This window comes from Phymastichus coffea, unplaced genomic scaffold (genome assembly GCF_024137745.1).
Source record: "Phymastichus coffea isolate CEN01 unplaced genomic scaffold, Cenicafe_Pcof_1.1 PCOF00058, whole genome shotgun sequence".
Classification (NCBI taxonomy): domain Eukaryota; kingdom Metazoa; phylum Arthropoda; class Insecta; order Hymenoptera; family Eulophidae; genus Phymastichus; species Phymastichus coffea.
This window is the reverse complement of record NW_026706869.1, coordinates 751626-769326: the sequence shown is the minus strand read 5'-3', so window position 1 is coordinate 769326 and position 17701 is coordinate 751626. Positions and strand designations below refer to the sequence as shown.

The window sequence follows — 17701 nt, the reverse complement described above, 5'->3', positions numbered from 1 at the left end:
GAATCACTCATTTCTAGAGATATTCCACGAATTTTCTATCGACACGACATCGCCACTTTTCTTTCTATATTTATTTTGACTTTTAAGTTTACTAGTGATGTCAGACGCGCTTTGTGCTTTCTTATCTTTCTTTCATTTCTTATCGAATGGATTAACATATTTAACGAAAATCATTTTTTCAAAACTGAATCTTACAGTGCTTCTACACAATGTAGATTACGCGAAAAAATAAAATAGTTCCGCGTATTCCAATTTCATGATTTATCAAATAGAAAACTGCTATGAATAATCTTCTTCAGCATACAGGGAAAGTTTCTATTAAAAGTTTATCCTACTTTTCGAATAAAGATTACGACATTACTACATTTATTTCAATCGTACATATTCGAATATCAGATTATTCGCGTATGAAAGGTACGCATATTCAGCGGTGCCAAAACATCACCAAAATCAAACGTGGCCATTCTCGAGTTCGCTCAAAGGTCGTCGAGGCTTCGACTTCGAAGGCATCCACAAGGCGGCGAAAGAGCTCTGCTCGCTCTTGCTTGTGCGGATCACCCAGGAGACGCGAAGCTTTCTGGTTTTCTATTCGAGACCTTGGTTCGCTGTCGAACCGCGAGAAGAGAACCGGGGCATTTGCATGAGAAGCGCGGTCGTCGACGAAGCTCGCGAGCACTTAATTTGCCCGTCCTTCTTTCCGGCCGTGAGCGGCGGGGAGTTGGGCCGCGGCTGAGCCGCTCCGCGGATGCGAGCACGCGTCTTTGCCGCCGATTAGACCGTTTTGCAAGTCGAATGAGCGGCGCGCAAGAGCGACGCAACGGCAACGACGCGCGCTCTTTCGAGCGGCAGATCGGTCGGCGGGGGGCTATTTGTCACTCGTCTGCGCCGCGTCAGGACAGCGGCGACGGAGCGTGCCGTGCGCCTCTCCGGTTTATCGGCTCTCTCGTGAGTCGCTCCCATCGGTCAGCCGGCAGCTGGCGCACGCGCGTGCCGCCGTTGGCTTCCCCGTTCCTCGGGGGCGCACGGGTTCCGCGACGAACGAACTGCAGCCCGCCGCCGCGGCCGAGAGCGACCGCGCGCCCGCGGCCCCGTCGCCCGGACCGTCCGCCGATCCCTCCTCCGCGCCGTCTCTGGGGCGAGCTGGCTGGCGCTGACCGGCGGCCCGTCCGCAAAACTAATTGCCGTTGCTAAGTGCATTAATGCAGCTCCGCCGGGTATAATTCGGGCTCGCGGGCTCCGCGCGCGTCCGCCTATCGATCCTCGGCGACGCGCCGGCTAATCAGTTCTGTCGCCAACGCGACAACCCCGCGCGTGCTGCCCCGGCGCCCTCGAGCCCGCGAGCGCGATGCAGCGAGCTGCAGCGCGTGCCCAGCGGGAAGCGGAGCACAGGCGTGCACGCGCGTCACCGGCGCGGGCCTCGGCCTCCTATATCGATTTTCTTCCCCCGAGAGCCAAGTATACGCGCCGGCAGCAGCGGCGGATTACCGCGCGGCGGCACGTGCGCGTGCCACGTGAGGAAAAACGTCAAATAGAGCGGGGCTCGTCCGCGGGATTTCCGACTGGCCGCTCCATCCCGGAACCTCCGGGAACGCCCCAAGCTACAGTGGCTGGCGAGCGCGACGATCAACCGAGTAGCGCACGTTCCTCTCTCTCGAGGTGTCGGACGCTTTGAGCCGCGACGTCACCTCCGACGAACGTCGAGCGCGGCATGCGAAGCTTCTTTTTCGTCGCGACGCGCGGCCGCGGAAGGACGGGAGAACGGGAAAAAGGCCCGAGGTACGTAATATCGGGAAAATCCTGCAATCCTCCGGGATGAAAAATAAGTGGTGTAGGCAAATGGAGGCGACGACACGCCGAATAAAAGTATCGATCGACACGGAGGTGGGGGAGCCATTACTAGGAAGCTTTCCACCCCACCTTCGGCCTGTACTCAGGGAAGTACAGGCGTTCCGCTCTCTGAGAGACAACGAATGTTGGATTTTATCAGTGTTTTATTGCGCCTCTTCGCGCGCGGAAGGAGACGTCCCTTTTTACCCTCGTCCGATAACCGTTCGGATTTTTTCTTCGCGTCGATTTGCCGGGAGCCAACCGAGTTTGCCGGCTAATTTTCGCCAGTTCTTTGTTTATTCGAAAAAGAGCGACGCGGAGTATAAGCTCGGGATATACGTATCCCGCAGGCGTGACGAGGGCGAGGAGCTTTTCTTGCAGCCCGAGGAAGGGGCGCGCGATGAGTCATGCTCTCGCCGGCGACCCCCGAAAATAAGGGTGAAACGAGGGTGAACTCACTGCGCGCTATTCATGCCTTTGTCGCTCGATCCGTTTTTTTGATACGAGGAAATGCCGACAGTCCCGCGCAGCCATCGACAACATGTTTCTCTACCCTCCCCAATGATTTCACGACAATGCCTACGCTCGCTTTTTTTCCCCGTGTTTCAGGTGAGCGTCGTTCGTGCAAAGCGAACCGCGCGGGCTCGGCTCGTCGATTTTGCTGTTCCAAAGCAGTTCAACCTCTCGAGTCGCCTCGATCGCCAACTTTCGTCGAGTCGACATTCCTAGTGGCGAGCTTTACAACTTGGCGCTTTAATTTTCCGACAAAGCCCTTTTCTCGCGATACGTTGCTCGAGAGGCAAAGGAAAGACGCCGCCGTCTTCGATTTTATATTCCAAAACGGTAAGTTCTCCTTCAATTCCCTCGGCGCGCCCAGGCTCCTTCCCTTTTTCGCCTTTTCTTCGCGCTCATCGATCAACGATGCGTCTGGGATTCACATGTAGACTCGGGGTCGGCTGACTCCCCCCCCCCCCCCTCCGGAACGCGTCTGCTTGGTCGAAAAACGCGAGCCTCGAGCTCGCTCGCTGGACAAACAGTCGCATCGGGCGCACGGCGAGCTTTTACTTATCGGCCAGCGGAAACTTTCCCGCTGGCAGGCCGCTCGATCGAGCGAGAAAGCTTAAGCGCGTTAACGCGAGCGTGGACGGGCGACACGCGGCGAAAGTTGCGAGCGCGCACGCTTCAGCCGCGTTCACGGGAACTCGATACGTAGCGATTCCACCCGCTGCGCGCGCAACGGACGCAGCTGCGGTGTCGACCAAGATTTTCGCTACTTTGCTTTCGATTTTCGCGAACCAATAGTCGCTCGATCAGCATCCCCGCTTTTTTGCGCATCGGTTTTTTTTTCACTATTTTACTGCATTCCCTCCATCGCAATGAATCCAGTTCACGTTTAAAGGGCCTTTCGCTATGCAGCTAGCGGCGCCCACGGGTTGCGTAATGAAATTGTCCACGGGCGGCGGGCCAATCGATCGCCGCGAGACCCGCTTGTCGAGGCCACACGTCGGTCGAATTCCCGCCCCGAGAAAAATGACGAGAGGAGAGCCGAGCTGCGAAAATTCGAATCGAATGTGTATTGTTCGAAGCCAGGGCAAGACGAGGCAAGGTAAATATACGCGGACGCGACGGGCGTGAAAGGCCTGAGCAAACAGAGTGCACGCAAAACGAGAGAGGGGCGAGGGCTTGACCGGGTCACATACACACAACGAGCCTCTAGCTACTAGACACTCCGCGGCCCCGATGTTTTTCTTTTGTGCTCGCGCCGAATCACCGGCAAACTGGCTGTAATCCAAAAAGCGACGAGCGCCTTTTCCAAACGGTGCGTTTCCGCTCGGGTGGGAGCGCGAACTGGAGCGCGTTGCGCCGGCGATGCCTGTGACGGCGAGCCGCTTGGCTTTTTCGTCGCGCAAGTCGTGTCGCGGACACGTGCGTGAGCTGCGATTCTCGAACGGAATGTCCGGCGGGTCCGCTGCCTTTTTGCCGCGATTTGCCCAATTTGGAGCGTCCGCTGTGCGTCTTGCTTGGCCTGCGCCGCCGTCCCCTTTGACGAGGGTCGCCCTCGAGAGCCGCTTGCCGACGATAAGAAATAAGGCACCTCGTCGCGCCGAGCTCCGCGATTGTCCGACGCGATGATTCAATAACGCTCGGCTCGACTGGGCGTCGCTCATTCGGCCACTTGGCTAGTGCAACAACTTCTCCAACGTTGTTTATTTCGGCGACTACGAGCCGACGCTTCTCCAATCGAGTTATCGAAAGCTTCCAATCAGAAGAGAGGCGCATCTAAGAGAGGGTTATGACGCTTTAATCCGGTTGCGTCGAATTAGCCGCTGTGCCAATTTGTCTCGCTGCCGGAGAGAGTTCAAGAGCTTTCGTGCACGTAACTGGTCTCGCTCCCCCTTTCATCCGTTGTGTCGAGCGATTTGCCTGTTCCGACTTTTTTCTCTCCCCTCGAGTGCTCGTTGAGATCGCGCGGGCGAGTTGTCAATTAATCAAAAAGGCGATCCGACGTATTTTTCAACAACCGAGTAAAAATTGCCTCGTTGCGAGAACAAACGAACGAACCTGCGGCCGCGTGCGGTACGTTGTCGATTCGAGGGAGATAGCAGGTAGCTGTAATTGGACTCGAGACGCACTCGGAAAGCGCCGACCCTCCTTGGGGGCCGGGGGGGACGCGAGCGGACAGTCGTTACCCTCGGCGAGGAACTTCGGCCTCGAGATGTTTTCCCATTGGTCCACGCGAGAAATTAAAGTCGGAATTCGTCGTTGCTTAACTCGACTTGGATTTATCTTGCGTGAGCGAAACCTAATAACCGGCGTCCGCACACGCGCTCAAACGTCGCCGCGGCGCTCCGGGCGTATTTCTCGTGGCCGTGCGCGACAGAAAATCGTAAACACGTGAAACGACGACGGAAAGCACCTAAACAGGAGAAAAGTTCAGGGGGGAGAATAGCCGGCGTACGATCGATTTCTAGCAATCACATAAATCTAACTTGATTCCGGTCGCCACTCCGTAGGCAAGCACGTGTTTCCTTCTTATTTTTCGTTGCAAACTCTCTTTTCCTTTTTGCTGCCTTCTCCTTCGGATCAATTGGCTGCCAAGACTTCATCAAGTTACCGTAGTTCCCGTAAGAGCATCTTTATTTATTTACAGAGCCAGCTCACTCGCGCGGTTTATCTTCGTTTCGCGAATGTACCTTAAGGAACGCCGAGCCCGTCAAGTTTTATTACGCAGAGCCACGGCGGAGCCCGTGGGTTGACTGGCTGACTTCCGCACCCAAAATACATTTCCGACCGAATATTAGCACGATCATACGAACAGTAAAAGAACCATTGCAACAGGCCCATCTCAAAGTTAGGAAGCAAGGAACAAGACTCCACTATTCATCATCTCAAGCCATACGACATAATACATTATATAAGGGATGGGCTCCAAGTTATAAGGCTCGTAAAGCACCTCCCAAGGAAAGAAAACAGCTCGAGTGGGAGTTACAGAGGGAAAGAGAAAGAGAGAGAGAGAGAGAGAGTCTTAATCGAAGTAGAACCTTCCCTTCAGTCCCTTATACGTATATTTAACGATACATTTATTTCCTTCTGGTCTGCAGTCTGCGAGAAAGTCAATAAGTTGGTCACGTGTGCGAGGGGAGGATTGCGACACGAACATAAATTTCAACGTCGGAGTTAAAGAGATTGGCTAATCGATATGAAGAGGAAAAAAGCTTCGAAAGGATTCCTTTGTAAACTGACGTGTCATTCGTGGAAGAATCCTCGGCAAAGTAAAAGAGAGACAGAGAGAGAGAGAGAGACGTCAAGATTGTCGAGCGGCAGAGTCGAAACGTAAGACTGCTGCTGCAACAAGGGACATCCGAGTCGATCATACGCTGATTGCTCATCACGGCAAACGAATTTGCGAGCCACAAAGAATGGCGGCCCTAATGACGCGCGCCTCGCGGCTCTTTATTTCCGCTTTTCAAAATTCGATTGCCGCAAACAATCGGCCGCAATTAAGCCCTCCGCCGGCTACCGAATAATTTAATTAAATTCCCTTCTCCGGCGCTCTCTTCCCTTTCTCCGGGGCGGCCGGCCGAGTCTGGCGCTGTCGCTCGTGGCGAAAGCAAAAAAGTCGCCTTTGCAACAAATAACGTGGGAAATTTATTAACGGACGCGCGCGCACGCGGGCAAACTCGAATGGGCGAGTTTTAATTAGCTAGTGGCGCTGATATAGACCGCGCTGGCGCCCCTTCGCTCTCCATTGAAATGCCATCACGCGGACGGCCCTTGCGAGTGATCGTGTGCGTGCGCGGGGCTCTGGCGCCGGATGTTTTATGGAAAAAACGCTTGGTCTGCAGCGAGACGTCGAAACTCGCTCCCCCGAAGGAAAAGAAGCTAAACCCAGTCGAGCAGCGAAACTCTCCGGTGTAGAGGCTCGGAAAAACTTTTGCCATGCGGGCGCCAAATGAATCACGCGGGCACGCGCGCGGATTTTCCCTCTGCTCGGCGAAGCCCCCTCGTCTCCAGCTCTCTACCCGAGTCGACCCCGTGCAGCCGCGACGCGCGCATCTGTCATCTCGGATCTCCGGAAAGCGAGGCCCGGCCATGATTATTCATTCGGGTCGGGCTGCGCGCAACGTAGTTTCGCCGATCCGTCGCCGGAAGAGGAAAAAAAAAAAACAGAGAGGCCCCGGCGAGCTCTCGGGAGCTTTATTAATCCTCGAGTTGGCCTCCTGTAGCGCGTCGCACGATAATCTCGCGCGACACTCAATTAGGCAGCGCAAAAAGGAGGCCTCGAGCTCGCGGGCGCTAATCCGACTAATGGGTCCGGCGCGCCGGACGACGCGGCCGCGCGTTATCTCGCTCCTAGGCGGTTTTCGTCCATTGTTCGCGCGCAACCAACTCTCGATCCCTTTAATCAAGCCACCGCGGTGCGGCTTCCCATCCTCTCCCCCCCTACGCTCCGGCCTGCCAGATTTCGCCTTTTATTCCGAGGGGACTGATCGCCTCTGTCTTGCCGTGTACTTTGCAGATGCTGCCGACATTGAAGATGCACTCGCGCCTCGCTGATTATCCAGAAGCTACTCGCTCGAAACTTTAGACTGGTGTTTTGCTACTGCTGCTGCTGCTGCTGCTGCGAACGGTAAGCAACTGCAATTCAATTTATAAACTGCGTGATCGGGCGAGAGACGGAAAGAAATTGGGTTGGATGAAAAAAGCTTCCGCAAGTTCCACAATAGAGTCTAATCCACGGGGGGAGAGGCTGAGGATAATCCCTTTGATAGAAGCACGACAAAGCCTCTCGATTAACGAAGGGTCTGCTTCGAGGCCTTGGACGCGCCGATCTTAGCGCTGAGCCACTTGTCCCCCGTCCGCGCGAGAGAGCAATTTACCTCTCACGGTGTCATATCCCGCCGTGGAAAAGAAGAAAATGAAAATTCGTTTGACGCGGGCATCGATCGCGCGAGAATAAAAGGCGAAACAAGCGATTTTAATTGCACACGCGAACGAAAGAAAGAAAAAAATAACCGACATAGCCGACCGAGAAAAAGGAAAAGATGGAACGAGGGCAAAGCATAATCTCCCGTCGCCGTTGGGAAATACGACTGATCGTAAATTTCGCGCGACGGAGTGGAAGGGGTAGCGGCAGTGCCGAGAGCTTTTCTGAAATTTTCTCTCTCTCCAGAGAGAGAGAGAGAAAGAGAGGGAGAAAGACGCGAGTCGTGAATTTCAATGCCAAGGCACGGAGGCCAGGGACTCCAATCATTTTTTAAATATCCTTCCCGGGCCTTCTTCGTCTTTTAACGACGATACTTAAACTCGGAGATTTCCCTTTTCTGCTCTGCCTAATTCGCAAGCTAAAGACGTTTAACGGATCTCCGAGCGTCACCTCTGACTCCCCCCGAGGCTATACGAGGATTAAGGAATGCTAGCTCTGGTTTGACTTTCAGGACAGGCGAGCAGGATGTCGATGACCGGTAGCTTGATGAGCTACGAGAACAACAACGAGGTGTCGAAAGGGACGAAGAAGGGCCTGAAGCCGCTGCCCGTGGTGGCGAGCGTGAATGCGGCTGGCATGACGACAACGACGACGATGAGCGGCGGCAGCAACGGCGCCCTGCCGCGTGCCGCCGCAAAGCCGAGACGCCCGCACGCGGCAAGGTCGTCGAGATCGACGCGATCAGCGGCGCAGTCGCCGTGCGGCCGCGGGCACGTGAACAGCCTGTGGTCCTGCTGGTACGGCATCATCGCAGTCGGCTTCCAGGCCTACATCGCCGTGCGCTGCACCAGGAGATTCATCGGTTAGTCGGCTCGTCAAACTTTTCTCATAAGCCGGGGCGCGCGCGCGCGTCCGCCCGAGGAGCGAGCCCGTAATTGCATTCCGCGCCCGCGCCCCCCTGCCCCTGCGAAGCCCGACTGCCGCTACACGAGCCACGTCCGATCTTGCGCAGCGTACCTGTCGCTGCCGTGGCCGCTGGACGCCCCGCCGCCGAAGCTCGAGCTGCACGCCTGCCTGGTGCTGGCCTGCGCCGGGGTCCTCCTACTGCCCATACTGCTCGCCTCGGCCTGCCTGAAGCTCGGCAATCTCGCCAACGACGGCGTGAAGCTGGGCAGGCACCTGTCGACCTGCAGCCGCGACCCGCCGTCGTCGCTGCTCAACGGCAACACCGAGAACGGTCAGCCTGGCTCGTCCTGCTGTGCACGCCTCCACCGCCGCCCCGCCCCCTCGCTCATTCGGCCTTTGCGTTTCAGGACTGGCGAACAATCTGTGGCGGCACGGCGGCCCGACCTCGGCCTTCGTTCACCTCTGCACGGCCATGTGCTTCCTGCTGCCGTCCCTGCTGATGGAGGCGCGTCTCATCCACGCCGGATTCCTGCCGAAAGGTAGTTTTCGCCTGCACGCCGTGGACGACTTTGTCCATCGGCTCCCCGTCGTTTCTCCGGCCTTTGAAGCTTCGCCACCGCTTTTAGCTCGGCCGCTCGCCGCGAGATGCATAACCATGCTCCTCTTTGACGAAAGTTCTTTTGTTTGCTCGTCGAGAAGACAACAGAGATACGTCGGCTGACGAGCATCCAGCGGATTGCGAGGCTCCCGGCTCGTTAATAGCGTGGCGTCGAGTGCATTCGCCGCGTCGACACTTTGTCCTGATTACGCAAGCCCACGGCGTCAAGTTTGTCGACGCGCGTGGCTCGTTGATCGATCCGTGCGCGAACCAAGGCTTTTGCAGCGCGCCATCCGAGTGTGATTGGTATTTCAAGATCTTTTTTCCGCCGTATTCCGATGAATTTCACTGTTTAATAATTGACGGCGCGGAGCATCCAATATAACGGCGATGGAATGTCGACTGGTATTACGGTGACTACACGACGGTATCTCTAATGGAGTTCAACGGGAAAACGGATTTACTCTCCGGTTCGATCAGTCCAGAAATGAAATTCAATTCGACGGGCAATAAAATAATGTTACTCACGAGCCGACGCTGCGCCGGCCATTAGACTTATTGGTCGCTACTACGAGGGAAAAAGCCTTCTTTCGCTGATTTAATCAGCGAAAGAGAAGAGCATACGAACGGCGAAAAAGAAAGCTTCGTCTTTGACTCGCGAAACTTTGATCAATGGGGAAATTGCGAGCAGCACGCGCGATGAACTTTCGGGCAGGTAAACAGATAGGCGTGTTTGCTCTCTCTCTCTCTCTCTCTCTCTCTCTCTCTCTCTCGCTCTCTCCGTCGTTGCGTCAAAGCTTCGCGCCAGACTCGCGACATTTCGTCAAAGGCGATTATTTGCAAACGCTTTTTCTTCTTTCTCTTCGACTTGAGAATGTTTTTATTGAGGGAACACGAGCAACTCGCGTGGCAAGGGACGAAACTTGAAAAACGCCAGACACGGTCGCGCAGTCGAAGAGTTCAGTAAAGTTCGTATCGTTATCCCCTCGGACTTATGTGCCGGCGTCGCGAGGCCGATGGCAAAGGGAGAAAGTCGATTCAAGGGACGCGACGACCAATTGCCACGGACTTTTGCGCGCGGGCCAACTTTCATCTCGCAAAGCGGGCTTATAGGGGAGGACGAAAAATCCACGAGGAGCAACTTCATAAGCGTTCGCCGTTCGCGAAAAATTGAATGGCGTCGAGAGTCCAGCATGAAAAGCCAGCTTTTTGCGTCGTCGTCGTCGTCGTCATCGTTGAAAACTACCCTCGTATATGAGCGAACGCGCGAGCGAGCAGCCTACCGCTTGGCCTACTTTTTTCGACCAGAGTAATTTCCACTCCAGACCGGGAAAGGCTTTTACGCCCGTGCTCTCCGAAGATTGCTCACGCCCAAATGCAAAAAACAAAAAAAAAAAGTCCCGCGCGCGCCAACCGGTTCGTGGCCTAGAAAAAGAAAAATAGCAGTAGACGCGACGTCGTATCATTTACATTTATGCGTCGTCGGCGTATCAGCCGCCTGTTCAAATATTTATGGGCGTCGACGTAGTCGCGCAAAGCAGCAGGGGAAGAAAAAATCTCGCCGGGCCCGGCTCTGCTTCATGCAAAAAGTTTGTTTTGCGATTAAAAGGCGAAAAAAAAAAAGACAAAGAGCAAGGAAACGAGGGCGGCAGCGTGGTTTTATTTGTCTTGCGCGAGGGAGAGAGAGACTGCGCGCAAAAACAACCCCGCGACATCAAACTTTCTCGCTGCGGTCCACTCCGTTGTCTCTGGCCCCGCCTAACTATCGAAATCAAAGGTTAACTCTGTTGGGGAAAACTACGAAACGCCGGTGAGTAGAGCCAGGCGCGTGAAAAGCCGATTAAAATTGCAGAATCTTGGTCGGTCGCGCGTCGCGTGTGCGTTAGCGTTTGCCGGGCCAATGTCGCGGCTGGACGCTTCGCGCGTATCGATCGCCTGGCTAGAGGTAGGTAGGAGAGCCGCACGAGCCAATTGCGTTTTCATGGCCGTACTCTCTCCTGCGGCTCTTTCCCTTTTAAGCGAAACGAGGATGTAACGCCGGTGCGCTAGTTTTGCGAGCGGCCCGCGATCATTGCGCTGGCCGCTCGCACATTTGCAATGTTGCTTTTTCGCGAGCTTTCCCTCTCCGGTAATTAATGATTCTCTGCTCTCCGACGCGGTTGCCGGCGCGATATTGGCTGACGAGGCCTGCCAGGTAAAAAGTGCGGAGCCAGGGTAAAAAAGTGCGCAATAAGCATGCCTCGGTAATAGAGCCTATTCATTGCGACCGCCGCTCGCTACGAGCGAAGGCTTATCCCGGACATTTAATTTGCCGCCCATCTCCTCGTTATACGCAGCCTCTCGCTCCTTTGTAAAAAGGGAAAAAGAAGTTCGAAACGCGCGCGGCCCCCGCGCGCTCCGAGGGGGAGGGGGCGAGTCGAGTCTGGCCTGCTTGCAGAAAAACAGCTAATCGGGTTTTCAGCGGCAGCTGCGCCTTGCACGTCTGGCTTTTCGGGCCCGCGGACGTGGCAATAAAGGAGGCGAGACAGCGTGGAGCTTGCGCAATGGATATTTGCGGGCAGCGACCGCAGACGTTTGGTCGCTGCTGCCCCAAAAGAGATTGAAAACAGAAAGCGGGGAGCCGACTATGGCGCGCGCGATATTTATCGTTCCTCGCTGCTATTCTCAATGGCTGCAGCGCGCCCGTCCAACTTGCCGAGCGTCGCGGCCAATAAATTTGCCATCTCTCTCGCCTCGAGGCATCCATCTTGCGGGCACTATCGACAGGTTGCTCGGGCGAGAACAAAAGCTCATTGTCGCACGCACCGTGCCAGCTCGGCCGCGATGATTCATTAGAAGGCTAACCGAAGTGGGCGCGCTCGACAGATAATAACGAGCGTCTCGTCGCTGGCCAGAGCAATCCGCCGATAGAGAATGCGGTTCAACGATGAGCGCGGAAAATCGCCAGTCCGAGTGGCGATTCCCGGACGCGGCCTTCGACATTGTCGACGTCAAACAACTGGGCTCGCGAATGTTGTCCCCTCTGCGGCGCTGCGTCGGACGGCCGAGGCCGCAGTCTGCCAGGAGAACAACGCCGTGGAGGCTGGCTCGGCTGCAGGCCGTACACGCGACATCGTGCAATAACCGTGTTTTCCCCGTCCGGCTGCGACGAGCAGCGAGCTCTCCTGTTTAATTGAACCGCGCATCGTCCTTTTTGCTGTCTTGTAGAGGCCATCTGGCGCACTGACCTGGACTGGGTGCTCACGCATCGCGAGAGACTCGTAATGCTGAGCTTCATGAACATACCCGAGAATGCCAGTCTGGCGCTGGCTAATCAACCCGTCGGTGGTCACCAGTCGTTCGCCGACGACCAACTCGACGATATCACCAACGCGACCAGCTACGGGGATGCGCAACCAACCAAATTGTCAACGGTATTGCTACCTTCGACGATGACCAATGCAAGGAGGAACGATGATAGCGATGCCGATTACAAGTGAGCCGAACGAATTTATTATTACGGCCATTGTCGACGATCACATTGATTGTCGATCTAATCAAGGAGATTAATTGACCGATGACGATACTCAACTATAATGATCGCGTTTCAAACAGCTACTTGGACGCAGCGTCGTCGTTTACCAGCCCATCGTCGCCTTCGTCGTCGCGTCGACCGGGTCAACGAATGCAAGCGCGTAATATCCAGAATCGCCAGCGTGCAAAATCCAAGAAGAACTCGGCCATAGCGAGGGCGCGTTCGACACCCACGCCCTATGGAAATATGACTGCTCTGAGCCTGCCACTGACGTTCACTAGTTTGGAGGACCTCGATCATCCGGAATATCTTAATCAAGAAATTGACGAGTCCGAGGATGATTACGGACCTGTCACACTCGAGTATCTGAATTACGCGATGGCGCTGGGCGTCTACTCAGTCAGATATCCAGCTGTGTTTTGGGCAAGCAACAAAGCACTGGGCACGATTTTTAGTATTCAGCTGGTATTCAATAGCTTGCAGAGTTTGCTTTCTTACGCTGGGATGTCTGTGCTATACAAGGTGAGTCTCGCTCTCGTCAACAAGTTCGCTAAGTTCACTCGGCAAGAGGAGCATTGCTAAAAATGCTTGCGGCTGTAGGTTCAAGTGGTCGGACCATTGAAAGTGCTGCCTCTGCTGCGCCACCGTAGCTTCACCACGGCCAGAACGTTGTCCAATTTATTCGGCGATCGTTTCTTCCTGCTTAACCCGCACATCACGCTGGGCATCTTCGCGTTATCGTCTCTCCTCGTGCTCTGCTCGAGCATGGTGATGTACCTCTACGCTTACGGCCGCTTCGTTGGTTTCCTCAGTCAAGAACGCGAGCGAAGGGTGATTTTGCCAAAAGGAGCAGCAAGCAACGACGCTGGTTGGACGTACATGACGCATCCGGCGGCCCTCTGCCTCTTCCTCGCTCTCGCCATTTGTAATGCACCCCTGCTCTACGACTACACTGTCGTGTACAGAGGCAGTCTAGATGGAGCCGTACTTGCCTGTGCGATTGGCACGATTTTCCACCTGGGCGTATGGCTTGTAATATGGATAGGCTTGGCAATCAAGAAGCGATGGGTTTTCAAGCTTAGAGTTACTATTGGTAGGGCGACTGTCAGGAGCGCAAGATCGGTGAAACTTGTCACCGACGTGGATTTGATGAACGGAAGAGACGACGAAGATGGCACTGCTGCGCCGTTGCTGGTTGTCGGCAATGGCAGGACTTATACTGTGGCTGAAACTAGTCCAAAGAAGGCTATTATGAGCGTCATTCAAAAGGCTGCTATGGAGCGGAAGGCCAGGTCGCAAGGTTCGTTTTTTCAATTGATCTTTTCATTTACGACTGCTATTTATTCGCCCACTCTCCTCATTGCTTCCTGAACACCAAGCGCCCGGTGCTCCCTCTCCTCACAGCCTGTTTCTATGTGCGCGCGTGCGTCTTTTCACCTCTACCTGGTTGAACGGCTTGTGTAGCTTTGTTACCGGACGACATGAATTTCCGCGTGCGTGCTGCCATCTTGAAAGACTTCGCCGTGACACTTCCAATCAACAGGTCGATTCTTTTGCTTTTTTTTTGGTCCTTCGAATTCATTAGATTTTTATCGAGCGACGCTTTTCATTACTCTTTCGACCAGATTTTCATGGTTTTCAGAAACTTTCGTTTCTTTACCTTCTTTCTTCCTTGTCATGTCGCAGACCTGCGTCGTCTTTTTCATTTGCACTTCTTGCAAAGCCGCTGCCTATTGCGCTCATTTTGTGCAAGATTGCTGCTAAAGTTGATAGCGATGTGCATTCTACGCACTTAAGTCCTTCTTTAGAGGACATCATATTAAGTTCGGCTTGGCGAGAAAAAGTTCTCGAGCTTGCGGACAAAAACAGCGTCCCGTCTCTCCCTGGTACTCCAGAAAACCTAACCATTTTTCCCGATTTCTACAAGTATTGCTGTGTGGCGAAATGCGGGATTTTAAAGCACATTACCCGATGTTAACGTGGGAGCATACACAGAAAAAAAACAATGGATGTGTTGAACAAACCGAGAAATCTTTATTAACCTAACTGACAAAATTATCGTATGTTTTATACAAGAGTTATGCACGCAGTAGCGAGAGCGTGGGATGATATGCAGAGTCACCCAGCGGCGTGATTCATGTGCCCAAGGGTCCTGCGCGTGGAGATATTACCGTGACTCTGAAAACAACGGTTTATATCCTATTTTGACAAAGAATATAAAAATTATAAGAAAGATATTTTATTTTAATCCATCAGTAATTTTTTTATTAATAGCGAGTTGAACATAAGTAGGACTCTTTTCCCACGCGGGATCTTCGTCGAACTAACTTTGAGCTAAAGGACCTCTTAATAACTTTGTTGCAAAATGCTCTACTCTACTTAAGGAGAGTGAAAATTATATCTTAATTAGCTTTGTCTGTAACTGTAGGGGTACTTTCCATTAAAATGGTCAAAATACATGACCTTTGCTAGCTATAGGTTTTGAATGGAACATTGTGGAATTTTTAAATACTATAAAAGAAAGCTAAGAATGAATTCTTTTGATACAAAAATTTGGAAAAAATCTAATAGTTTCAAAAGTTATTTTTCAGTACAGTTTTATTAAAACAAAAAGTCAATTTTTAAAAATGTTATTCGCGAATGTCAGTACCATATAACTTTTGACCGCTCCAACTTTTGCAACGAGATTTTTTAAAGGATGCGAAAATAAATTTTCCACGCATGCGCGAAAGAGAAACATTCCAAAATATGAAACGTAATGAAAAACGTCTTGCTTAAAATAGAGCTGAGCCTAGGGTATAATTTTAAGATAAAAATCACATCTTTGACCCTAACAAAAACCTAATTATACAAACAGGTGCCCTTGAGGTCATGTAAGATCGACGAGCGAGCGCAGGAGAGAACTTTTCTTTCTCGCCCTCTCTCTCTCTCTCCTCCGTTCATCCTTCTCCTTTCCCCTTTCGTTCGCTCTGTTTTTACTCGTTCCTCCTTCTGCAATCACACTCATCGCACACTTTTTTTCGTTCACCCTTCTGATGACTCTCTTGCTCTCTCACTAATAGTCGCTGAGAGAAGGCGGGATTTAATACCGTCCTCTTACGATCACCTAAAGAACTATTAATAAAATAATAATTTAGGTTTGCCAGATCACAAGGTTCTTTTTTTCCAGTTGATCTTTTGAGACCGATGGTGACGTCACGCCAATGCGGACTCGTCTTTCTCGTCTATTATGTTTACCGTGGATGTCTATTTGCGTCTTGTTCTTTACGAGGATAAAGATTTCCGCGTTGACTTTGTTGCTTTTGATCGCGGCAGTATCTCTTGGAAAAGTCTATCGAAAGAGCGAATTGAAAAATAGATGGAGACTAAAAAACGCAGCGTCAATTTGCAACCTGTTGAATTCTAACAGATTATCGAACGCTGCGCGGCTATTCGAAAATAAACCGTAAACTGCTACTTATATTACATAAAAACGTCGATTAGCACTACTGTAGCAATAATTATTGTTGGGTTATATCCCGTATAAGTTATAGTACCTTCGGAAATACAGAAATCAAATATTTATAAAAATTACAAATGAGAAAAATGTCAATTAACCTATTTTGGCTAAATAATTATTTGATAAAAAAATCAATAGTGCAAAAAGGATGAATATATAATGCCTTCTCTGTTGAATATATTGTTCATTTGGCTATACAAGAAATTTCTCACGCACTTTAGGCGCGAGCTTCATTTGCAATTCCGTAGTCTCTGCGTTCTGGTCAACGTTTATTGCAACTGAGAAGTTTTGCATTCTGGACAATAAAAAGTAAGATCGGTCGGATAGTCCATTTTTTTTCATTTTATTTACAATGGTAAATCAAATCTACTGAGCTTGTTTTGTTATGCTTACTTTTAATTAAAAATTAGACTTAATGTTTTGTTTGAATACGGACTCATAGCTCTGGTTTATTCTTCTTACCATCAGTCATTTTATTAATTATAATTAAAAACGTACTAAAAGAATTGGCTTAAAAGAGAATATTTTCTGAGATTCGGACGTGAAATTTGTTTCGGAGTATCGCTTCCTCGATTTGCTTTGACACTTTCTTACTCGATTGGTTTCGCAGGCAATGGAATAGATTCGATGGACGGCGATTCGACGGCTGACGGCGACGAGCAAATTTACTGGTTGAGGCCAAAGTTGCGGGCGTCGCCCATGCAAGCGGCTGGCAATGCAACCGGTCAAGGAGCTGGCGACAAAAGCTGGCTCAATAAGAAACTCAAGCAGAAGGTGACCTTCAACGACCTGCCGAGTACTTCGGGCTCGCGGTAACTACTAATTAACACTCATCCTTTATTGCTGTGTCGCGTTGTGTCTGTCTCCTTTTTTTACCCTCGTTGTCTCGCTGCAAAATCAAGCTGCTAATTTATTCAAGAAATATCAATTGGTCAATTTATCTTTCTTTCATAGCCACGATATTTCTTTTATAATCTAGCGTGTATACAATATATATCATCGACGTCTTCATTATTATTTATGTAACTGCACTTTTTAACTTTCCATTCTGTACTAGTAATGCATTCATTGTTTTGTATCTAGTCTCGTTGTATCGATAAGCTCATTAGATAGTTAAATTACAGAGTTTTATCAGAAACAAGTGCCTTACCAAAAAAAAAAAAAAAAAAGAGAAAAGAAAAGAAGTTCTTGACGGTAAAAGTAGTTTGTTTACGTAAATTTATTGTAAGTTGAGGAAGAAAATTTTTTCTTAGCAATAATCATATGCTTGGTAGCCGTATATAACTAGTTTATAAGTGAGAACTCGTAATTAATAAAGTATTATAAATTCAAATATATACAGCGTCGCAGAGCCGCAACATCAGTGTACTCAAGCGTAATTCCATTTGTCATATACTTGCGCGCCGTCTGGCCGAGACGACGAAACTCCTCTCCGCAAACTTTGCCTGCCAAGCAAGCCTCGCCCGTGTGCCATTAACATCCCCAGTTTCTCCACCTCCCGCCGAACCAAATCGAATTTCCCATTCAAGTCGATTTCCAATCTCCTCCGTCTCTTCCTTGTCGTCTTGCTTCGCGTCATCTAAACTTATTGAATAATATTCCTTACCCTCGGTTTCATCTCGCTTACCGTGTGCAAGCCTTAATTGATGCGCTTTCCTCATTTTTTTTTTCACTTCGTCAGCGCGCGCGCGCGCGCGTGTGTCTGTGCCTGTGTCATGCGAACTTCGCGTGTGTGTTTTTATGTAGGCTTCGTTCCACGCTGCACGCAAGTTTGTTCTTTGTAAAATTATTCAATAAAATCATTTGTCACTCGAAAATCACCTTCTGTTTTGTTCATTGTAGTTTAGTAGACGTGCACTGCACTCGATTACCTTATTCCATTCTTCGCAAGTTGTGTTCATAAAAAAATCACCTTGTCAAAAAATATAT

At 51.3% G+C, this 17701-nt stretch overlaps 1 protein-coding gene across 9 annotated transcripts in view; it reads left to right on the top strand.

The window, feature by feature from the left end:
* LOC131666324 (protein tincar) overlaps positions 1 to 17701 on the top strand; it is a 31555-nt gene that overhangs the window by 6606 nt on the left and 7248 nt on the right. For 6 of the 9 annotated variants that reach the window (XM_058938904.1, XM_058938898.1, XM_058938903.1 and 3 more), the window contains 8 exons: positions 6848 to 6958; positions 7767 to 8117; positions 8268 to 8492; positions 8569 to 8700; positions 11967 to 12234; positions 12354 to 12795; positions 12874 to 13573; positions 16383 to 16584. In XM_058938904.1, the coding sequence (XP_058794887.1) occupies positions 7781 to 8117; positions 8268 to 8492; positions 8569 to 8700; positions 11967 to 12234; positions 12354 to 12795; positions 12874 to 13573; positions 16383 to 16584 (2306 nt within the window). In that variant the 5' untranslated portion in view covers positions 6848 to 6958; positions 7767 to 7780. Of the gene's footprint in view, positions 1 to 2176; positions 2277 to 2436; positions 2671 to 6847; positions 6959 to 7766; positions 8118 to 8267; positions 8493 to 8568; positions 8701 to 11966; positions 12235 to 12353; positions 12796 to 12873; positions 13574 to 16382; positions 16585 to 17701 lie in introns of those variants that run through there. The other 3 variants (XM_058938900.1, XM_058938897.1, XM_058938901.1) reach the window with 3 other exon arrangements.